The sequence below is a fragment of the Cydia strobilella genome, chromosome 1, assembly GCF_947568885.1.
Source record: "Cydia strobilella chromosome 1, ilCydStro3.1, whole genome shotgun sequence".
Lineage (NCBI taxonomy): Eukaryota > Metazoa > Arthropoda > Insecta > Lepidoptera > Tortricidae > Cydia > Cydia strobilella.
Genome location: NC_086041.1, coordinates 23,690,688 through 23,714,266, shown reverse-complemented (window position 1 = coordinate 23,714,266; position 23,579 = coordinate 23,690,688). Strand labels below are relative to the sequence as shown.

General features: G+C 36.2%; 1 protein-coding gene across 1 annotated transcript in view; it reads left to right on the top strand.

Annotated features, from left to right (window-relative positions):
• The window catches only part of LOC134742487 (ATP-binding cassette sub-family G member 1-like), a 45,820-nt gene extending 22,945 nt beyond the window's left edge, over window positions 1–22,875 (top strand). Inside the window, exons 2-12 of the mRNA XM_063675702.1 lie at window positions 6,744–6,861; window positions 8,914–9,106; window positions 9,799–9,944; window positions 10,201–10,439; window positions 12,413–12,559; window positions 13,563–13,711; window positions 14,445–14,613; window positions 17,202–17,302; window positions 17,783–17,938; window positions 18,358–18,541; window positions 21,165–22,875. Coding sequence (XP_063531772.1) covers window positions 6,744–6,861; window positions 8,914–9,106; window positions 9,799–9,944; window positions 10,201–10,439; window positions 12,413–12,559; window positions 13,563–13,711; window positions 14,445–14,613; window positions 17,202–17,302; window positions 17,783–17,938; window positions 18,358–18,541; window positions 21,165–21,319 — 1,757 coding nt within the window. The 3' untranslated portion in view covers window positions 21,320–22,875. The remainder of the gene's footprint in view (window positions 1–6,743; window positions 6,862–8,913; window positions 9,107–9,798; window positions 9,945–10,200; window positions 10,440–12,412; window positions 12,560–13,562; window positions 13,712–14,444; window positions 14,614–17,201; window positions 17,303–17,782; window positions 17,939–18,357; window positions 18,542–21,164) is intronic.
• Window positions 22,876–23,579: the final 704 nt, after the last annotated feature.

Genomic DNA, 23,579 nt, shown 5'->3' with positions numbered 1-23,579 from the left:
CCTCATTTCATAGACTTTACAGCACTAATTAGTAACTTATAAAATGATTTTGAAAAGGTTTTAATAAAAAATCACACGCGTTAACAAACATTAGAATAGAATAGAATAGAATACTTTATTCGTAAACACACACACAGACAATAGACATACATTAAAAGAACATGAAAATAAAGTATATAGTGTAGTAGTAGTATTAGGAGCTGTAACTGCTCTAATGCTGAAGTTTTTTTGATTTTACACACAATGTCAAACCCCTTTTCCAAGTTAGCAACGCACACCGCCAAAACACTACAACGCACTATAATAGTCTTGGCCAAGTCAGTCACTGTCACAATATTCAGAAACAACAGATTCAACTCAAGCTAAGTATAATATACCGGGTGTTTCCTGTAACAGGAGCAATAGATTAAACTGGAGGCTGTACGCTTCAAACTGACCAACGTTTGTTCAACAATTTTTTAAAATTATGAAATTTTTAGATTATACCTTTTTCATACTAAATAAATATTATTTTCAATGTACGCTGCCATCTGTGTGTTTGACGTTGCTTGTCACCTTTTAAACATAACACATTTTGCTATACATTGCGTCTTAGAATAAACTTTAAAGTGTAATGAAAATCAAACCACAAGTTATTTTTAAAAGTTGCTGAACAAATGTTGGTCAGTTTGAGGAGTACAGCCTACAGCTTAATTTAATGCTCCTGTTACAGGAAACACCCGGTATACGAAATCGCTAAAGTCTGTCATGACCCGTGAATTTAAAAATACGCATGAATCGTGGTTAATAGGGCAGGGTCTTGCGTTAATTATATGATAATACTTAATCGAGGCGTCAACTGGGTTGTTGACTCATGTGATGCGTTGTTTTATTATCCGTTGTATTTTATGTATTTGAAATATTAAATATCAAAACAATGGGAAAACATGCATAATAATTCGAAATATTCAAACGTAGGTACTTACTTACATGATTTCATAATTGTATAAAATGTAATCAAAAGTCTACAATGTAGATAATATAAATTCGTATTTTGTGTTGAGTTCCTCAGTCCGTTCCATCGATTTACAAAGCTGCAGAAATTACCTATATGATCTAAATATAGATTTTGACATTAAATATATTCCTTGTCAAATTTTTCAATGAAGATTGAGGCAACAAAGTGCAAAATTATTAATTTTATGTATGTAAATCTATTACAAAAGTTCAATGTTTATTATTAGCTGTTTGTCTCATAGTGCACAAACCAATAATTAAAATGACCTACTGCACCTGTCCATATTCCAATGAAACATGTTCAAATATTCACACCTAATGCATTATTTATCCCGAAACAACTACTCCTAAATTAGCCAACCAAGGATATAAATCGGTGTTGAAAACTATACTGCCAGCAATTACGTCCGTTTTGGATGTTTTAGTATTCCATCTAACTATGTATTTCCTTTTAAAAGCATCTGCCAAGTGGATGAATAATTTCAACATCCTTACAATTACGGAAGAGGAGAAACGCCAAAAACGTGATTACTCACTTTATTTATTGTTAGAACTTAGCGCTCCTTATAAGTATAAGATTGTTAATTAACCCTATGATGCATGTCATAAAAAAAAATGTTTTATTTGAAATTTAATAGATGCCAGTAGAGTTCAATATTATAACTGCCATATATGGCTTCGTATGAACTAGACTCTAGTTTTCTTTAGTTACCTACTAGAGTAGTAGTAGTAGTAGTAGATAAGTTCGACAAATTTTAAAACGGCTAATGCCCTATATTTATCTGTTTCAAGTGATAATGCTCAAGTGTATCAGCACTTATACGGCCACATGTTCTCATATCTTTACAGATTCATTACATTCTCCAGTCTAATATCCACAAAAAATATTAAAACCGGCGAAGTGCGAGTCGGATTCGCGCACGAAGGGTTCCGTACCATTACGCTCAAAAACGGCAAAAAAATCACGATTTTTGTATGGAGACCCAGTTAAATATTTATTTTATTCTGTTTTTAGTATTTGTTGTTATAGCGGCAACAGAAATACATCATCTGCGAAAATTTCAGCTATGAGATACAGCCTGGTGACACGAACAGACAGACAGATAGACAGACAGACAGCGGAATCTTAGTAATAGGGTCCCGTTTTTACCCTTTGGGTACGGAACCCTGAAAATGTATTCTTTCAATTTCGATTTATGTCTAACAAAAAAAAATAGAAAAAATATTTTATTACGGCCAAATTTTGTCTAGCATAGAATGTTAATTTTAAATACAACATCTACCTAATTGACTATTGGATGCAGAAATTCGTAATGGTAACTTAGACTCATATACAAGTATCTATCTAATCTAAAGCAAGTGTAGAAGTACGATTCACGTTTGCAAGACACTCGTTAGATGTGAAATAATTATTGACTATTTTCGAAACGGAACTAATTAGGATAGGTACTATATATATAGTGTCTGAGAAATTTACTTAATTTATTTAAGTTCAGAAATTTAAACAAATAGGTACGGTATATTTAAAGGTCTCCGGTATTATGTCCCCACTAACTTACCTTAAGTTAGAACTGCGACCCCCAAGAAAACGAACCGTTGCCAGAAAAGTGGGTTAGGTTGGAACTGCGACACCCAAGAAAACGAACTGTTGACAGAAAAGTGGGTTAGGTTAGGTTAGAACTGCGACCTCCAAGAAAACGAACTATTGCCAGAAAAGTGGGTTAGGTTAGAACTGCGACCCTCAAGATTATAAAACTAACTGTCGCCAGAAAAATGGTTAAGTTAGAACTCCAACGCGGAATGATAAAATTCCATATTCTAAAATTCGGTATATTTTTTTTTTGAATAGGGATGTAAAGTTTTATTTATATAAAATTGACATGAACATAATAAATAACACATTGTTATTATTGCAAAAAAAAATATATATTTATTCATTATTTTTTAATAAAAAATCGACTTTAATTAGTTTAGTTTTTAAATTTCGCGCAAAAACGCTCCAAGCTGTCACGTGATCTGGATGACGTAAAGATGTGATAAACAAACTGCTGTCAGTGCCAGAGAACCACCAGGTTTGACAACTTGTCTGTGCGTGTTTCTCACACCGTGCCGTCACGCGCTCCCATTTGCGTTTGCAGTCACGTGATGCTGGGTATTATTTTAAATACTTACAAAATATTATCTTCAGCATTTTAATATGGGATGCTATGGTAAAAATATAACATTTTATATATTCGCGAGCCATGTCAAGTGTCAACATCCCTATTATGTAGTGTACCCACTTGTGAGTAATTAAACGCAATTACATTCTTAACAATGGACACGGCATGTTTTGCAGATAATTCATTGGCATCCTATTAAGATGCGACGCCGGAGCGGGCGACGCGGGGCCGGAATACGTAATGGGAAGAAATCCGTTGTCACGCTATCAATCATCAGCAATGACCTCGCAGTTTATGACCCTGATTGTTCACGGCATCGTCTGTATTTCCGGTGATCAACAATAACGTGGTACTAAAAATGATGATACTCGTTTTACAATCAGCAACCTAGATTCATTAAAAAAGTACACCTCGAGTCTTTTATTGTCATTGAGTTTGCTTTTAACCCCCGGGCCCCAAAAGGGGGGTGTTATATGTTTGACGCCAATGTCTGTCTATTTGTGGCATCGTAGCACTCCAATGGACGGACCGATTTCGATGCGGTTTTTTTTTACGTAAAAGCGAGTTTGCTTACTCTTGGTTCTTAGCAGAGCTATGTTTGATACAAATCGATCCAGCATTATGAAGAGTATCAGCTCTATTCCAAAATTATGTAAGGCATTTTTGGCATATAGCATAGGGGGTTTTTAAAATGTTTGATTAGATAGATATTAAAAAGGTGAACATTTCGTATTTTCGTTTTATTTCGTTCAAACCGTCGTCCTGTAGGATGATGTCTGAAATACATAATAAATTTAGTATAATTAATCCGCAACAGTACAGTTTTTAATTCATATTCTGGCTAACAACAATTGACGATGACGTCAATACTGATGAATGAATTGTCAGTCACAAGCTATTGATGGGTGGTTTGTGATAAGAATATTGTCCGCGACATTAGACTGGATCCCATATGTTAAACACATCTGTTTGACGTCATGGGAATGGATCAGCATTGCTCTTTGAATAAAAATAAAATCACTTGGTAACTACTTAATTTCAAGACGCTAATTCTTCATAATATTACGTAAATTATATAATTGCAGTAGAGCAACCGAATACACACTTAGTTGATGGAGAATATGCATGTTGACGTTATTTGTGTGATGTGCTGATGTGTCAATTTATCCGATTTTTTTATAAGGTGAAATGTTTAATTAACACCAACTACTCATCAAAAAATCATCTAAAACTGTTGATACTCATCAAAAACTGTACTTACGTAGTTACTTCTAGTACCTACGCAGTTTACACAATAAATATTTCGGATTTCTACATTAGAGCAATAAAAGAGCCATAAATGAGTCAAAGAGGTCAATTCCAACGTACACTGACATCAGAATGATATTTGAATCATGTTGTTTAGTTATCGTGTGTCTCTCCCGCGCCAATACATGTACGGACAAGTACGAGTGAAATGCACGATAACTGAATGACATCACTTAGATGTCATGCATTCTGATATCGGTGTACATTCGAATTTGTCTGAAAGTCGCAATTATCTAGAGCGTCCTTGAAATATTGTATAGCAGCAGCAGCTGACGTTACAGATTCTTTTCATTGTGATTAATTTGTGAATGGAAAATATGTTAAAACATATTTTGAACACGTAAATGCGTTTGAGTAAATATTGTAAAGTAAATTATGGTTTAAAATTGAACATGAGTTACAAACATTTTATTGAACAATTTGAACATTAACATTAACTACAGTTATTATCGCATGCGTATTATGAATGTAGAGCAGAACAAGTAATTATTGCGATAAACTTACAGCTGCCTGTGAGCTGTGATATTCACATGACTTGTGACGTTTTAAAACATACAATCTGCAAAAACGTAGTAGCTATTTGTTTTAGTTTCATTTATTTATTTGAACAAATAAACTACAAATGGCGGACTTACCGCATTAAGACAATCTCTACCAGTCAACCATTGGGCTAAACAAAAAAATATTATGTTAAATATTTTATTTGCCGTTAGTAGTAATTTTTTGGATTGCAGGTAGAAGGTACTTACAAAATAATAGTTTTTATCGGCGAAGTGTCAATAAACTCATAAAAAGCCGGCATCATTCTCGATGTTACGTGATAATTCTCACACTCCATTTCACATTAATAGTGGTTTTATTGATTACGGTGGATTTATTTATTAATAGATATTATTTTGATGAATGATAATTTGTGTTACTTTTATATTGTATGAAATATTATTAACTAAAATCTAATTGTATGTGCAATAATAACCTGTACCCGTATCATGAGTCACTGACAGTGTCAAAACTAACATATACGCTAACGTCTACGTAATTCACTTTCTATACATCTCGCTCGCACTAATATGCGAGTACAAGCGAGAGGCGTAGAAAGTAAGTTACGTTCTATAGCGTTTATAAATGTCAGTGCCAAACTGGTGGTAGCCACACTGGGCTATTTTGCATATTAAAGCGAAAGACTATGTCGCCGATATTTGCGATTAAATAGGTACCTATATAGAAACCGGCCAAGTCGGACTCACCCGCGAAGGGTTCCGTACCATAACGCAAAAACGGCAAAAAAATCACGTTTGTTGTATGGGAGCCCCCTCTACTTAAATATTTATTTATTCTGTTTTTAGTATTTTTTGTTATGCGGCAACAGAAATACATCATCTGTGAAAATTTTAACTGTCTAGCTATCAAGGTTCATGAGATACAGCCTGGTGACAGACAGACGGACAGTGGAGTCTTAAGTAATAGGATCCCGTTTTTTACCCTTTTTTTAATTATGTTTTCTACGTCAACGTGAAGTCGTTTAAAATATTCATACGACAAAAAATTGTATTTTCCATTCAGGAGCTTTAAGCGTAAGCGCTGGTGGCCTGGCGGTAAGAGCGTGCAACTTTGAATACGAAGGTCGCGGGTTCAAACCCCGGCTCGTACCAATGAGTTTTTCGGAAGTTATGTACGAAATTCCATTTGATATTTACCAGTCGCCTTTCGATGAAGGAAAACATCGTGAGGAAACCGGACTAATCCCAATAAGGCCTAGTTTCCCCTCTGTGTTGGAAGGTCAGATGGCAGTCGCTTTCGTAAAAACTAGTGCCTACGTCAATTTTTGGGATTAGTTGTCAAAGCGGACCCCAGGCTCCCATGAGCCGTGGCAATAATGCCGGGATAACGCGAGGAATGAGAAAAAGAATTCAACAGCGTTTCTTTTTTTCGACATTTTTTTTATCGGACCCTTTTTGCCACTTTTGTGTTATTTCTAGTCAGGATCACGACGCCTTTTCATCCTTATAGGAGAAAAAAAGTGTCCCAAAATTTACATACATTTTTCAAACTTGCCATACAAAGTATATGGGGAAATGATAACACAATAGGAAAAAACCTAGGGATATTTGTTTATCCCATTAGTATCGAAAGATTTCGTGATTATGAGTAGAAATAATATAAAATTTATGAAAAAAAAAAAAAGAAATTAATGAGTGGTTTTTTTTAAGAAACGTTCTCAAATGCCTATTGATTACTAACTTTTTTTCTCTAAATATAGGTTTTTCTCTATTACAGAACCTAGGAATATTTTAGATGGCGTAGACGGGTGTTTCAAGCCAGGCGAGCTCACAGCCATCATGGGGCCGTCGGGAGCTGGGAAAACGACCCTCCTCAATATACTGGCTGGTTACACGTAAGTATCAAAACAAATCCAAATCCTGCTAATAATGTTAATGTGAAAGTTTGTAAGTATTTTTGGGTTTTGCATGTTAGATACTCAATCACACTAAAATGGCTGGACAGGTTTGGGAAAATCTTGACACGGATATAGGATATATTTTATTTGTTGAATCATCCCTTAAATATGCGAAAATTGGGGATTATCTAACAGTTGTGTAATACCTATAGTAGTAGGTACTAACGAGAGAAAGAAGTGTACGCACTAGTACACACTAGGAAACAATTATAAGGAACATCTTATCTGACTAATGAGGGAAATCCGCGTTTGTTTTAGTAATGTAAACCACATTAAATTGCCAAATATTCGGAGTTAGTTTAGCTGATGTAAAGTGAAGTATTTATGAACAGAATATACTTCCTAGCCGACACTAGGCCAACAAGAGTCACGCTCTAAAATATTGTCAAGTTTAGAATATTAACATATCCTTCATACAGCTCCAGCGAATATTATATAATTAAATATTGTAGAACGAATGCACCAAACCGTGCGTCTGTAATCATAATTTACGTTTGCTATAAGTAATTATATTAAATAAGTTTCATTGTGCGCTGTGGAATTACGGTAGGTACCTAATAGTTCATCGACGTGTTTGGTGCAACGTGACTAAAGAAAAGTAAATATAATGAAGGTTACATTTTTAGAGGTTAAAAAGTTGCTCCAAACCGCCTGTCATCGTTAAAACGTTCGTTATATTTTATTATAAGAAATATTAGTCGTAAAAGTGCATAGCGAATTTATCAATGAATTCATTCATAATTTCTCCATGCAATTTCGTAGCTCATTGTACATACTTATAGGAAATTTCATATTCACTGCTGAGTGGCTTTGATCGGTCCGTCTAATTATTAAATTTCAAGGTTCCAAGGCAAAGATAGATATAACTCCGTAATAGATGGATACAGTCTTAGGAAAAAACGTGCCTCGAAAATCACGAAAATTTGATTTTCGATCAGATGGCGCCACTACCTTTGGCCTACTCTCGGATAAATGGCGTTGACGGTTTCGTTTGTTATTAACAATTTTAACGCATATCAGTAAAAGAACATGGGTCAAAATCATATAAAAATAATTAATGTAAATAAAAAAAAAAACATTTATCCATATATAAATACATTTTATCGTATTTTATACATCTTCATTTTTAGTTTTAATCGAGTGTCGATAGATGGCAGTGAATTCACTGTGGTTACAAAATTTACTATGACAGTACCGCTCTATCCTATTATATCCTCTTTGTTCCAAGGTAATAACCCCCGCGGGGGTAAAACTGGCATTTTACGTGGTTCAAAATCAAAGATAACAAAGACCTATCTATAAGAAAGAACATTAATGATTATGGAGGAGGGGTAAAATCGAGTTCCCTAGTTTGTCAAAGGGGTGACAGTACTGAAAAGGTTAGGAACCACTGGTCTAATAACTGCCGGGACTGAATGCGTAAGGCGAGAACCGGTAATTCCCGACTCCGCGACTGATTTTACATAGAAAATCAGTCACTTGCGATAGATGCAACTGGCTTTTAATAGTACATTTTGATAAAAGTGTGCTAAGTTGGTCATTACACACGAGGCGATATTGTGCGCGCGAGCTGTAAGCGAGCGCGCAATAAGAAAGCCGATGTGTGTAATGACCAATGCACACGCGTTTCATACGACGTTTTTCAACACACTTGCGAGAAAAAAAAAGAAACTTTCATATTAATCAAATTTTAATAGTTGAAACAGTTAGTATTGTGTGTTGCATCTGTCATACTGCCGGCCGCCCCTCGCCCCGGCCGCGCCGGTGCCCGCCAGTCCGGCCAATTAAAGAAGGCTCCCTTTCCATGCATATTATTAGCAATCAGTTACTAACTCAGTCGGATAATATAATGAAAAAGCACGAGTGGAATAATACACTGAAAGAGCACGCGTGTTTAATATCTAGGATTATGAGTCAAAAATCGGTGGAATAAAAACGTCGTTTTGAGCAAGTGTGTTGAAAACTTTATTAAACTCGCTATCCCCACAGTACCCGTGGCGCCAAAGGCGAGATCTCCGTCAACGGAGTGTGCGCGTGCGCCTCACAGTCCGGCGGGCGCGGTGGCGCACGCTACATCCGCCAGCAGGACGACCTGCGCGCCTATCTCACGGTCTACGAAGCCATGGCCCTGGCCGCGGCTCTCAAGTTGGCGGACTTTTCGCCGCTCGAAAGGAAGGAGAAAGTTAGTATGGCTGTAAACCAAACAAATACGTAACCAATTAAGATTAATTTAAGAATGAATAGATCCTACCTATTCATTTACATTTGACAACAGAATAAAAGAAGTAAAACTTTAACCCTGGAAGTCGTCTTAATATGTGGCCTGTGTCACCCTAACATCCAAAACGAACCAATTAACCTGCTAAATTGCGACTAACCTAACCGACAAGGCGATTCCTATTGAAAAAAAGTCCTTACCTACTTTATAGTAAGTAAGTGTGAGAGTGAGACTGTGTTGCATTATTTACTCGTGATACTTTGACCAGCTGCACTAGCCGCGTAGAGCCATAAACTTCTATAACTGGATTGAACGACTTCAGACTCTAGATTACCTATAAGTACCAGAAATTATAACTTTCTCTTCGTTCACATGTTTAAATCAAAAGTAGGTAACTGGAAAGCTCAAACATGCAACTCCTACCTAGATCGTCTGTCATTAAACCTAACAAGGTTTATATTCACAGCTGCATTAGCGAAAGCGAAGCGATCGACCAACATTTTATACCTACATAAACATACCTACCAACTCTCTAGGAACGGATATTCTACCAACACACTCGGAACTATTTTGATAGAACACTGTATTTATATTGAATATTTTTGAAGCAAATGTTCTTGCGAATTTTATCGATAATAAGTGTTTTTATATTTCAGGTATATGAAATTATTTCCTTATTAGGTCTCAGTGGAGCTGCTCAGACCCTTTGCAGAGACCTCTCTGGGGGCCAGAGAAGACGGCTCGGCGTCGCTTTAGAACTCCTCTCTGACCCATCTTTACTGTTTCTAGATGAGCCTACTACGTAAGTTAACTTTTTCTTTTCTTTTTTCACAAACTATTAGCCTAAAGTGTTACTGCACCAAAAATGTTTTTCGGATTAGCTCGATTCAAGTTGTAGAAATCCGACCCGCAGATGACATAATCGCACAGAATTATGTTAAATGATGCAGTTGTAAAAGTACACATAATTTGCCAAGAATAAATTAACTACTATGCTACCACGTATTATGAACATATACTTGTTGATATGCTATTAAAAAGTAACTTGACAATTACAGGGGGTTGGACTCATCAGCATCAGCGTCACTCATCGCACTGCTAAGCAGCCTAGCCCGAGGAGGCAGGACACTCATTGCGACTATCCACCAGCCTTCAGCGCTGCTCTTTGAGAAGATAGACTCCCTATACTGTCTGATAAATGGCCGGACGCTGTACAAAGGCCCAAGGGCATCGCTGCTGCCGGCGCTGGCGAGCGCGGGGCTGCGGTGCCCACCGTACCACAACCCTGCTGACTTCTGTAAGCATTACATGTATAAACTTCAGCCATGAACCGTATCTGGATATTTTTTTTAAATCTACATTTATTCAAGCATTTTTCAAAAGATTCGGGATTAGATGAACGTTAATTATTAATTATTTTTTTGTTTTCCAACAGTATTTTAGTGGTCTTTAGGTTCTAAAAAGTAAAAATACCTATCTAAGACAATCTATATACCTAAATAAAATAGTCATGCTATTGTCCCACTCTGTGATTTTAATTCGATTGAAACATACGCAGTTAGCTCCAATCTCATTTAAATAAATGTAGTCCCACAGTAAGCAAAAGTTAATTTGAATAGCAAGCAGCATACTTTATCCATAATTGTTTGGCTTATCTCATTGCAATAGGATTTACAAATTGTCAGTTACTGTGTCGGTAATGATACTATATTTTTTTCCCCTCACTAGCTCGGAAAGTTGTCGTTTATCCTTCAATACAAGCGGGGAAAAACGCGTTTTATCCACTAGTGGGGAAAGTAATTTGACCTTGGATGGAGCGTGTTTAAGTAGCTTGACAGATAACAAAACGTAAAACGCTCATGATAATGGTTCGTTCGATATTAATTATCATTAAATAAATGGTTTGAGAATCTAATAAAAAATACCAAATTTAGCTTTATTTAATGATTTTAAGTCATAAACCTTAAAATTCCATAAGAAACGTTTGTTTTTTTATAATGATGTTAAATATAATTCTGAACGCACAAGTTGAGTCGATGCAATTTCAAAACGCATCGTTGACATTTCATACATCAGAAATGTCAACAATTTTTTTACTTAAAACCTTTTCTCACCGACTCGCGTAAAAATACACAACTTCCAGAGTTTTCTGTTATAATATCGTAAAGAAATGAGTGATTCCAGTGATGAAGATGATCTAACGCCTGTGGATGTTGCACTTTCCTCGCTATAGTGAGGTGAAAAGTTTTGTGTTACACACGGGCGCAAATGTATTTTACTTCTCGTGTGTTGAAACACTCGCGGGTAAAATACAACTTTGCACCCTTGTATAACAAATAACTATTTCTGCTTTCTACAAAACATGGGTCACTTTATGCTTTCATTATTACTATCTTTCAAATAACAACAGAAACGTTGCGAAAAATATTAAATATGTACTTAGTGTGCTTGTTAGAGTAAGGAAGCCTCTTTCGCGTCACAGTTCCGTGTAACCTATGTAAAGTATGTAAGTATTCTGTTGCTACGATAGGTAAATACGTATCGTTTCCTATGTTCCGAGTTAAGTTAGCCAGTCACGCGCATCCTACACTACTCATAGAAACATTGAATATAGAGATCTTTAGCCCGATACAATGAACATCGGACGTAGACTTCTTTAAACTGATACAGTATCTGTTAGTCTGATGCACTCCCACAAATTTATTTCGGTTTAGTGCGAGTGACAATGAACCGTAGTAAAAGGCACATTAGATTAATTAAGGGATGCGGGCTTTTAGTGTGGTAACGTTAAGTAAACAAGGAAAACAAATGAAATAAGCATTATAGTAAAATAAATATATTCCGTACTGTATACTCTTGTACTACGGAGGGAACAAATTCTCTAGTGCTTAAAATTGACAATCCAGCTTTGTTTTGTTGTGATAATATTTTATAATTTTATTGTTAATCTCAATAAAAAAATACCTACTTATTCACGACGCGCGTGTAATTATTATTAAATTAAATGTGACTTAATCGCGTATACTTAAGCGTCCAAGTGCAGGTAGCTAGAAAATGTTGATGTCAACTTTAACCAGTCTTTCTCCGGGACCACGAAGACTATATCATCTTCGAAACGTCGGAGGTAATTTGAAAGCTTAGGTGTACGCGATTCATGATGCGTGAAAATCGTGAAAGTTTGAATCAGTGGCACACGTCATATTGGCAACATCATATATAAAATTTTAGTGACTCCTTTCTTTTATTCTCCCCTGTCCTATTTTGTTTCAGTGATGGAGGTAGCATCGGGAGAGTACGACGTGGACCTCGTCAGGACGGCCAAGACGATGTTGCGATACAAACCCGAGGCGAACCCGGATGGCAATGACACCGCCAGCTGGAATGTCCCCACAATACCCGCGTTACCTAGTTCATTAGGTACGAGTAAGCTAAGCCTATATGCCTCATACATACATATGTACGGGTAAATACCTATGGTGTTATTCATAAACGCGCCTGCCTGCCTGCATTTGAATTAGCTATTGATCGTTTGTCATTTTGACTTATGGATTTGTAAGACAGGAATAAAACATAAATTGACGAATTGAGGGTTGTAAAGTTGTATGAATAAAGGAGATACCTAGCGCCTAGGTAGCTCTAGCGGCCTACCGCATAAGAAAAATTGCCAGTGAAAATTGAATCAATAATGTTAGAAAATATGACTGAATTTGTTTTGGTTCTAGTCGAATGAAACTATTCCAATAAAAAAAATATTTAAATCAATAAGAACTAATACTAGGACCGTGGGACACAAGAGGATAGACGCAACATGCAAATTCAAGTCCGGTCGCAAGGCGGTTTGATGCCATGATAACGGGGCTCTACAATGTAGATGAAATAGCCCTTTGTTTGACATAATTATTGAAAGTCATAATGTAATGATTGTCATATTATCATTAGTCATAATTCTGAAACCGTTAACTTTTCAGGATTTTCCTCAGGTTAACCTATAGATAGGTTAGGTTAGGTTTGTTTTATGGCAATCCTAAAAAGTTACGCGTTTCTGGGAAAAACCAAATTATGACTAACGAAAATGTCGACAAACAATACATTATGACAAAACTATATGGGAAACAATAGAGACCCAGATGAAATGTTTATTTCACTAGTGGTAAGAACACAAATAGGCACTAGGTTTTATTCTTGTAAACCGTAGTTCCCAAAGTTTTTATGAAGAAAGCCAGAAAGGCCTATCTATTAGATTTATATTAGCAACATTACGGTGACAAACAAGTTTCTTTGTTACCCAATATAAATGGAGACACTATTATGAAATACATATTCATTTCATAATAGTGTTCTAGTGAATAGGTTCTAATATAATATACCTTGTGAAATTTAAATCTGTTTTCCAGATATCTCCTAATTAGTAAATTTTCAGATATATGTTCGGAGCTCAGATTCAAATCTGTTCTGGGAAATACCAAGCACCAGCAGAGTCACAAGAAGACGATGTACAGACAATCTGGCCTTTTGCGCCAAACGTGGATCTTGCTGTACAGGAACTATTTAATCACTACTCGGAATTATGTGAGTCTCAGACTACTTCAAATTCACTAAATCATAAAACAATATGGGCACTAAATTCACTTTATTTAACCTTTTCGCCGCCACGTCAATAGTGTCATCAACGCCATGTCAAAAATTGCACGTAAACAAACCGGACCAAAACCACGACTGGATATGAAGTCGTGGCGTGTGGGGCACGAAATGTACTGACTTTGAAGTATATCAAGTCAATGGCGGCGTAAAGGTTAACTGTACTAAATTACCACACCGTTATCACTCCCAATTACTCCCCACACTTCGACCCTTGTAGAACCCGTGCTGACTCGAATTGATATGACGCTATACAGCGTATGATTATTGATAAGTAACAATTTTTCCCAATATATTTCAAACATATTCTCCAGATTTTCCCCCAGTATCACCATGTGTGGTGGTGACAACTACAGAAAAGCAAGTAAAAAGTTCAATAAATCAAACACTTACTTGTGTTGCATTGAAATATAACTTAACTTTAACTCGACCGAATTTACGACGCTACGTAGGTATGTTTATTTTTTATAAGGACATAAACACATACAGACTACTAAAATAATAACGTTCCACGTACCTACTCAAGTAAAAACTCGAATAACTGTAGTTGAAATGTTATAACTTTTTGGGTCGTGATTAAAAACTCAGAATGATCCAGTGTTTTTTTTTCTGCTTTATATGACAATTGATTGACCGTTATTAAATGGACATTGTTATTTTACAGTCTCACTTTATGCTCCGAGTGGCTTGTCACGTGATAATCGCGCTAATCTTCGGCTACCTGTACCACGGCGTGGGCAGTGAGGCGAGCTCCGTGCTCGGCAACTATGTCTACCTGTACGGCTCCATGCTGCTGGTGGTCTACACCGGGAAGATGTCCGTGGCGTTATCATGTGAGTCTTCAGTTTACATACGTATTTCTGTCCACCCTTGTCTACCTGTACCACGGCGTGGGCAGTGAGGCGAGCTCCGTGCTCGGCAACTATGTCTACCTGTACGGCTCTATGCTGCTGATGGTCTACACCGGGAAGATGTCCTTGGCGTTATCATCTTTTGATCAAATTTTTATGACACCTGTCACACCTGGACACCTGAAGTGGTTATTTTGAAAGCCGACGAGAAACCTCCGAGTACCACAGTTTGGGACCTATTTTCTGTATAAGATTTCACCCATCGAAAAAGATCACCGTGGATGCCAAGGTTCCAAAGTTTTACCAGAAGCGTATTGTAAGAAATTTTGTCGAACGCTTTGGCGAAGTTTGTGTAGACGGCATCGACTTGACTAATTGTACTGAAGTTAAAAACTGGCTTTGGCAGCGGTTCCACACAGTCGATGTCCAGAGGTGGCAAGGTGGAATTTTCAAGGACTGCTTGGAAGTGATCACTGAACATATTACAAATATTATCACCGTCTGATGCTGAAACACCCCTGCATTGTTTGTTGTATATCTTTATTGGACATTGAAGACTTAATAAATTTCTAAAAATATTTTACATGTGAATTTATTTTATCCTCGGAACTATCTATATAATATTTATAACACTCATTTTCAATTTTTTCTGCTCTTTTTCTTAAAATTTTATAACTTTTATGATCTAACGGGTTACCTTAACATTTCCATTTTTTTTTTTTATATCAACCTATTTTGGTGTCCCACTGCTGGGCAAAGGCCTCCCCTCGTTTTCTCCACTCGACCCTGTCATCGCCATAATTTATGATATTTTCTTATTTCTTTCAATAGAATATTCTAGAATAACGGCAAGATACGTGTTTATCTATTAAGGTATATAACAAATTATAAAACTTGGTTACGCAACCAAGCAATATTTAAATTAGGTATTGAAAAATGTGTCTAATCTATATTTCATAGGTCGCTGTTAATTAATATCATCATAATTTGCTGAATAGAATTTATATATAAGAGTATTAGCATATTTAATTGGCGCAGTATAATTAAGCTTTAAATTTAAAAATAATGCCGCATGGTGTATATCCTCTGGAGTCAAGGGAATATTACACCTGGTGACTGTACAAAGCTGGTTACTGAATATGAGGTCAAGGACACGATTATTGGCATTAACAATATTATTAAATTGATTTAATTTTAAATGCAGCCTAATCGAGAGCGTGGTAATGTGATAGCAGCTTATGATGTACCGAAAAACCCTATTGTTGTAATACGTGTTGGAAACTCCTTGGGTAGGTGTGTATAATTCTATTCACAATTGCAGTTTACCTTGCTGTGCATCTAGAATTGACCTAATCGTTGATGACAGAAGCCTTACTCATGTATAAAAAATATGAAACTGCTCAACTGTTACCTACCTATTTAAATCGAATACACCCGAGGTCATTTACCCTTGCTTTTATTTTAATCGCCCACTATCGAATAATATAATATAATCTAGCGTTTTATCTTATTTTAAAGATTAGAGACATACCTAATTTATCAAAAAAAAATGTTGAGAGCTAAGGACTAGCCGCAGCTGCTCCACAACATTGTATTTATCAGTAACTTATCGTAAAACACAATCACGGATTCACACGGCACTGTCGGAAACGTGTACATTCTTATCACTTAACTCTTTCGCCATTATTAATTATGACAAAGCCTATTTTATCCACCTGACGACTCCTGCGTTGCGGATTATAAACAATTTATCAACGCATATATATCATAGACCCTCTATTATGCTTTCTAAACCCGCAAAATATATAATAATAAACTGTTTTATTTCGTATCTGTAAAATGATAGTATTGCTTCATTATTGAGACAAAATCGATATTTTAATACAGCTGATCAAAAACTGCTAGGTTGGTATAATTACGTATCAAAAAATGTTTTTTGGACACCCTTATTCGTTTTGAAAGACCTATCCAACGATACCCCACACCATTGGGATAAAGCGAAAAGACGCATGCGATCAACGGAATGTAGGAAAAATGACATTTTACATTTGATAATCTAATGACACTACCTATATTGATATTGTTTTACGCGGTAAACGCAAAGGTAAGCGCATTGTAATTTTTCATACATTTCGTGATCGCATGCGTTCAACGCTGCGTCTATCGCATTGGCCGGTATGTAGACGCACACGGCCATAGCACAGAATAAGTAATAGTATTATCATACAGAACGACCACGCACCGCCCCGCCCCGACTCGAATTACTTCGCCCCGCGACAGAAATCTGCCGGACTTCTGGCGTACTCTCAGTTCGGTTAGCGACGAGATGACGGACCGTTCAAAATGCCGGTGTATTGTACTATTTATGTTCGGGTATGTTCTTATCAACGCGACAGAAATCTGGCAGACTTCTGGCGTACTCTCAGTACAATTTTTAAGCAACTTACTCACACTATGTCGCATGACGCATGTACAGACGTGCCGTTCACACGTAAACGCAAGTAATTTTGTATATTGTGTCCGCCCTGTAGCCGTAGTGTATCGTAATGACAAACAATGTTTTGTTACAGTTAACCTGGAGATAAATATATTAAAAGGAGAACATTACAATAGGTGGTACAATTTAGGACCCTATGTCGTCTCTATTCTGGCAGTGGAGCTACCATTTCAGGTGGGTTAATTTACATATTGTAGCTACCGACAGGATCACACTTATTGATAGATATTATTTCGTTGAAATAAGCTATAAGGATGACCATGGATGGCGACGGGAGTGTTGGAAGTGTTAGTTTTTCTTTAGTTTTACGGCATACTGTAACCATGATTCACTTCCAACACACCCATCGTATCAAGTTTTATAGAACACACGTAATTATTTCTGATTACAATTATCAATTAGAATTCTACTTGTCAGTTTTAAAAGCATCAGTAGGCAGAGCACATGATTGACGCGACAGTATCTCGCCGCGAGATAGACTACCCGTCTTTTACTAACTGTATGAATTAAAGGGGGACGGGTAGTCTATGTCGCGGCAAGATACTCTCGCGCCAATCATGTGCTAGCCCGGCAGATCCAACAAATTATAATTACGGTAGCAGATGTTTTTTTCTCAGTGAAAATATGAAATGCCTACTGTCATTTGGTCCGCAGATGATCTCTTGCGTGTCGTACGTAGTGCTGTCGTACTGGTTAACAGACAATCCTCTGGAGCCGACACGAGCGACGCTGTTCTTGGCTACCATAGTCACCACCTCTCTCTGCGCGCAGTCATGGGGGTATTTCATCGGTTCGACGACCCCTACTAAGGTAGGACTAAAGACAATTTTGCTCTTGGAGTTACAATACCAAAAACTATCAAATTACCTAACTAGTTGTATTGGCCCATTACTAATTTATGTTTAAGTGTAAACGATTTACCATATGAAATATGGAGCTACTCGTATTGAAAAATAAGATTATCAAGTAATAATTATGATGTTCGATATATCACAATATTTTTACTTAGGTAGGTATAGCTTACCTTGATGGCGAAGTATATACACTATGTCATGAAAAATATACCTACACTATGTTTCAAATACATAAGTAGTCAGCATTTTTGCAGTCCATATTATTAATACCAAATTGGTTAATTCCTCGCAATTATTACATGGAGGTATATTAATAGGAAGGTAGAGGTATAGATTATATTTAAAGCTACATATATATTTTTCTGTCATTTTCAGATCGCAGTGTTCATAGGACCTATATTAGCGTGCCTGTTCTCGGTATTCGGTTTCTGCCTGTCGTTAGCGGACACGCCCATAGGTTTCCGATGGTTGCACTACATCTCGTACTTCCGGGCCGGCTTCCATGTGGCGGTGCATTCTGTATACGGTTTTAACAGAACCAACATCTACTGTTCTAAAGGTAAGGTTTTTGAGCGCTTTTTCAAAATGATTATTCAGGTAGTTTTTTATGAGAAGTAAACGTTAAGAATTATATAATCTGTGGTTAAGATGCGTGTACCATAGACATAGTATAGTAGTTATAGACATGAAAGCGAGCGACCAGGGGTAAGAGAAAGACATATTCATATATTGGCAGGTTAATGTATGGCAGCATAATCCTTTTTCTCTTTCACTCTTATAAATTTCGGTATTTCGCCATCGCCTCCTACCTATATATGCTGCCATAACCCGACCATGAATAAAAACCCGGTCGGTGATAAGGACAAAGCATGGCACTATTTTCTCTTTCCTCTTATGGGAATCGCAATAAGACTATCTTTCTCTATCAAAGAGTGTCAGGCCCTTGGCGTGTACCTAACTACTAAAATCATATTCTCAGTGCCTGCTTGTACGATTATCGTTAGAATTTAATGGTGTTCCCACATTGGCTGTTATAAAATATTGTATAACAGCGTGTGGCAGACAACATGATAGTATTGATAGTGTTTTTATATGTTGTCCTTGTCACACAATGTTATATAACAGGCATAACTGCCAACGTGGGAGCACCATAAGTCAAATAGGTACTAATGTAGGTACGAATACAAATGCAATTGGTAGAGACAAAAACCGACTTTAAATGTATGCAAAAAATATTATCCTTTTTAAGGTTCCGTATTATGTATATGCGTTACCAACTGATATATGTTTGAGGGGCTCACAGTCTCTTTGGTCGTTTCCAACACTACCTACATCAAAAATCATAATACACCCAATTGTTTCTATTTTTTTATATTATTGTGTGTTGACGATTCTTATTGGGAGATATTTTTTGTATTATTTTATACTACGATTTACGATTTGTAAGTATTTACCTACTTACTTTTATTCTAATTGTGTTGACAATCCTTATTGGAGCTATAATTTTATTTCATTAGTATTCTTGTTATATTCATTTTTATTTTGACGATCATGATAGAAATTCTAATATTTTTGACATTAATGCAAACTTATAATGTAATTGTCTTTCATAAAGTAAATCATCTAATCTAATCTAATGTAATCTAATTATATTACCACGGGGAAGTTTCACATTTCGGTCGTGGTCTTCATCATCAGCCTTACCACGAGTTTGACATTGATATATTTGCTAACGTGTGCGTAACTTACTTTCTATGCATCTCGCTCGTACTGGCATATTAGTGCGAGCGAGATGTATAACAAGTTACGAAAACGTTAGAAAATATGTAGTGTGAAACTCGTGTTAAGGATACAGTTCCATTTCATCAAATTGGTGGTTTTCGAGAGAAAATGCTCGAGTTGCTAATGAAAACACCTAAATCACCATGCACGTGCCTTTAAAAATTGAAGAGTTCCCTCAATTGCTCATGGATCCCGTGATCAGATCAGAAATAGATTAATATGGGACCAACTTGAATGTAGCTCCTTTCGACCAAAAAAATAATTACTCAAATCGGACCACGGGTCTCGGAGTAACCGGTGTACGTACATAAAATGCCACAACCGAATACAGAACCTCCTCCTTCAGGGTAAAGAAGTCGGTTAAAAATGTGTTATAAACAGTTGTCATTTATTGCACACAAAAAAGGTCGCTATAAAAAATATTAGTTTAAATATGAATTAAACGTGACACACGTATAGATATAGTCGATAGATTTGTAGCTGGCCCCGAAAGGCGCAAAAAAAGGATCGTATAATTCTAATTGGCATTGGCACCTCAGCGCGGGCTAGTCCAACGCTCAAAAAACCAGTGTATGTGCGCTCTCCGATCACGCGCCTTTGTTACGTATCTCGATGACGACGATGACACATTTTAGACTGGTTACTAAAAAACTTACAAGACTAAGGGTAAGAAGTAATTACTATAAGAAGTCGTTACAGTAATTACTGTTTAGTATTATGTAATTACTATAACTAGTCGTTTTTAGTATTATTTAAAAGCCCGCGACTTCGTCTTCGTTGAATTAGGAATTTGGGTAGCTTATTTTTTAACCTAAGACCTGAATTTTAAGTATTAATTCCAATTACAAACTTCTACCCTCTTTTGGCTCTTTCCCCCCTAAAGGGATGGTTAATTGGTCAAAAATGCATAAACATTATTTCTTTCTTTCGAAAATTTAAATGATAAAAATCTTTTTTTTTTAAGAAATGATTGATGTCCTTTATAACTTCAACCCCCCTTCTTAAACCCTTACAGGATGTTTTCGGAGATAAATACCTACCTACTTATCTATATCCTTCCCCACAACTAAACTTTTTTCGTATCAAATTTCATCTGTCGGTTTAGCGGTTATTGATTACCCACACAAAATTCAACCCCTCTTTTCACCCCCTTAAAGGGTGATTTCTGGGATAAAAACTACCCTATGTCCTTCCCCGGGACTTAAACTAACTCTATACCAAATTTCATCTAAATCGGTTCAGCGGTTTAAACGTGAACAGGTAATACACAGACAGACAGACAGACAGACAAATACTTTCGCATTTACAATATTAGGTATATAGTATACATAGTATGGATGTATTTAGGTACACGTTAACCCGTAAAAGTGATTACTTACAAGTACATTCGTTTGTTTCAGAATACTGTCACTACCGAACTCCAAGTAAGTTTCTAAGCGAAATGGACATGAGCCACATCGACGTCGGCGGGAACATGACTTTCATCCTCGGCATGACGGTCGTCATGCACACGCTGACGTGCATAGCTTTATGGTACAGGCTCAACAAGAGGTGAAACAATTAAGAACGGCACAGATTATATGTACCTATAAATAGTTTACGTTAATACATAGCGTTAATAATAATGTCAATGACTACCCTTGTACGTGCCAAGACTGTATCATACAATTTTCTACTATAGTTTTTCTAGTGGGTTGGCTTTGCTTAAATATTTTTTAAACATTATATCCAGTGTATGTGTATAGTAGATGGTAGAATAATTACTAGTAGATAGGCAAAATGATGAATCTCGATCAATTAAATGTAGAGATAAGAGATAATGTAGAGATAAGGAATAGCCAGAAGGGTATTGTTTGACGTTACAGTTAGGGGTTTCTGTCAAATTAAAGATGTGTTATAATATACTTAGTAAAAATTTGCTCAATTAGCTTGCCCAGTTGGATCCGAATTAAAACCATGACCTTGTTAAATCTGCAGGCAATGATCTGAAGTGTTTTAATTTGTTCGCTTTATTTACATGATCCATAGTGTGGTGATAGGTGTTTGTGTACCTAAACTAAGTTATTTAATGTTTATTTATGGTAATTAGATTAATGACAAGTATTAATGTCATCTTTAGCAAACATCCTTAGTGTTAACTTGATTTCATTTTTGTATTTCCTATTACCTTAATGTCTATTTAATGTTTATGGTACCGATGTACTGAGTTTTATGTAAACTTTTAAAATCGGTATTTATGCACACTTTTAAATTAAATTCCATCTTACCTCTAATTACCTCTTAATTACCTCTTTTTCCATTTCAGACGCAAAAAATATCCCAGGTAGTGAGTTCAAGCCGTCTTGACGCTTAATTTGTTATAATGAGTCTGGTTTGGAAAACAATGCCAAAAGAGGGTCAAAAGTTGTGTTGTCTCTAACCTACATTGCATAATAAAGTGTTAATAAGGCTAATATTCAAATGACCCAATTTTTCTTAATCGTATGGCATATAATGATAATTGTGAAATAGAAACAGTGTAAGTGTTATAAGTCATTCAAGAATGAAACCCAATGAAACTCATATTCATAATTAGCATGTCATCTGTACCTAAGTGTATATACATTCTATAATTGTACAGTTAAAAACAGTAAAAACAGAATGTAGGTATAACATTTAAAACTTTCGCATTTTGAGCACATAATAAATAACATTTACTTCCAACAAAATAAATATAACAAAAGAAGCAAAAAGGTAACAAAATAAATTCGCGATACACCCGATTGTAAATGTGATTTAGAATGTAGGTACCTAATTTCAGCCTTTCAAATCGGAACTGTGACAATGAAACACATTGTATACAAGTGTATTTTACAATAAGATGTTACAAAATAGTTTCCACCGCATAAACTAATGAGGTACAAAGGTACCTAGTTATGTAAACATGAGTCAAGCATTTAATGATGGTCTTAAAACCATTAAAAACGAATAACGAATCTCAAGTTAATCTTTAGGGTATTTTAATCAACTTATTCCTGTAATCATGGTAGTCCATTGTTTGTTAAATTATTGTGTCTCTATTTAGAACTCGAATACTAAGTACTTAAGTAAAATAAATAATGGAGTACGTAATCATTTGTTTTTATTATTCCATATTATACAGTCAGATTACTAGTACCTATGATCTCTCTTCATAATGACATGTATTAACCTTTTGGCCGCCAATGACCGATATATACGCACCGTAGGTTCAGCGCCAAAGACCGATTAATCGGTCATAGACCACAGAGCAACATAGACCTACATGCATACGCATAAAGTTCAATTTCAGTTTTGACACTTCGGTGACGTGGCGTCTGGATGACAGTTTTTGTGTTTGACACGGCGTCGAAAACGTTAAATAACCCAGGGAACTGATTATGACGGAAGGGCGGAGCGATTTCATCGACGATTGTATTAAATTTGTATTTACCTTCGTAGGTACTAATTGCATTGCATGACACGAAAAATTAGACTTATGAGCACTGACAAGTACAAGCAAAATGCATGCTTGAATGATAACTACCGTCGGGGATAGTCCAATGCCGCGCAACTAACAAAGTCGAAAGAAATGTACAAGATAATTAGACCTTACTGCATTTTGTTAGTTATGCGGTATTGCTAGTGTCCCCGACGCTATGTAAATGTCACACCATTTCAATATCATTTTGATGTCAGTGTACGTTCGAATTCGCCTCCTGCGTGGGATACCACCCTATCGAGCAAGTGTAATGAAAAATATTTGATCCATAGCCTCCATCAGGCGATGGCAGTTCTGTATTGCGGGTTTACTATAG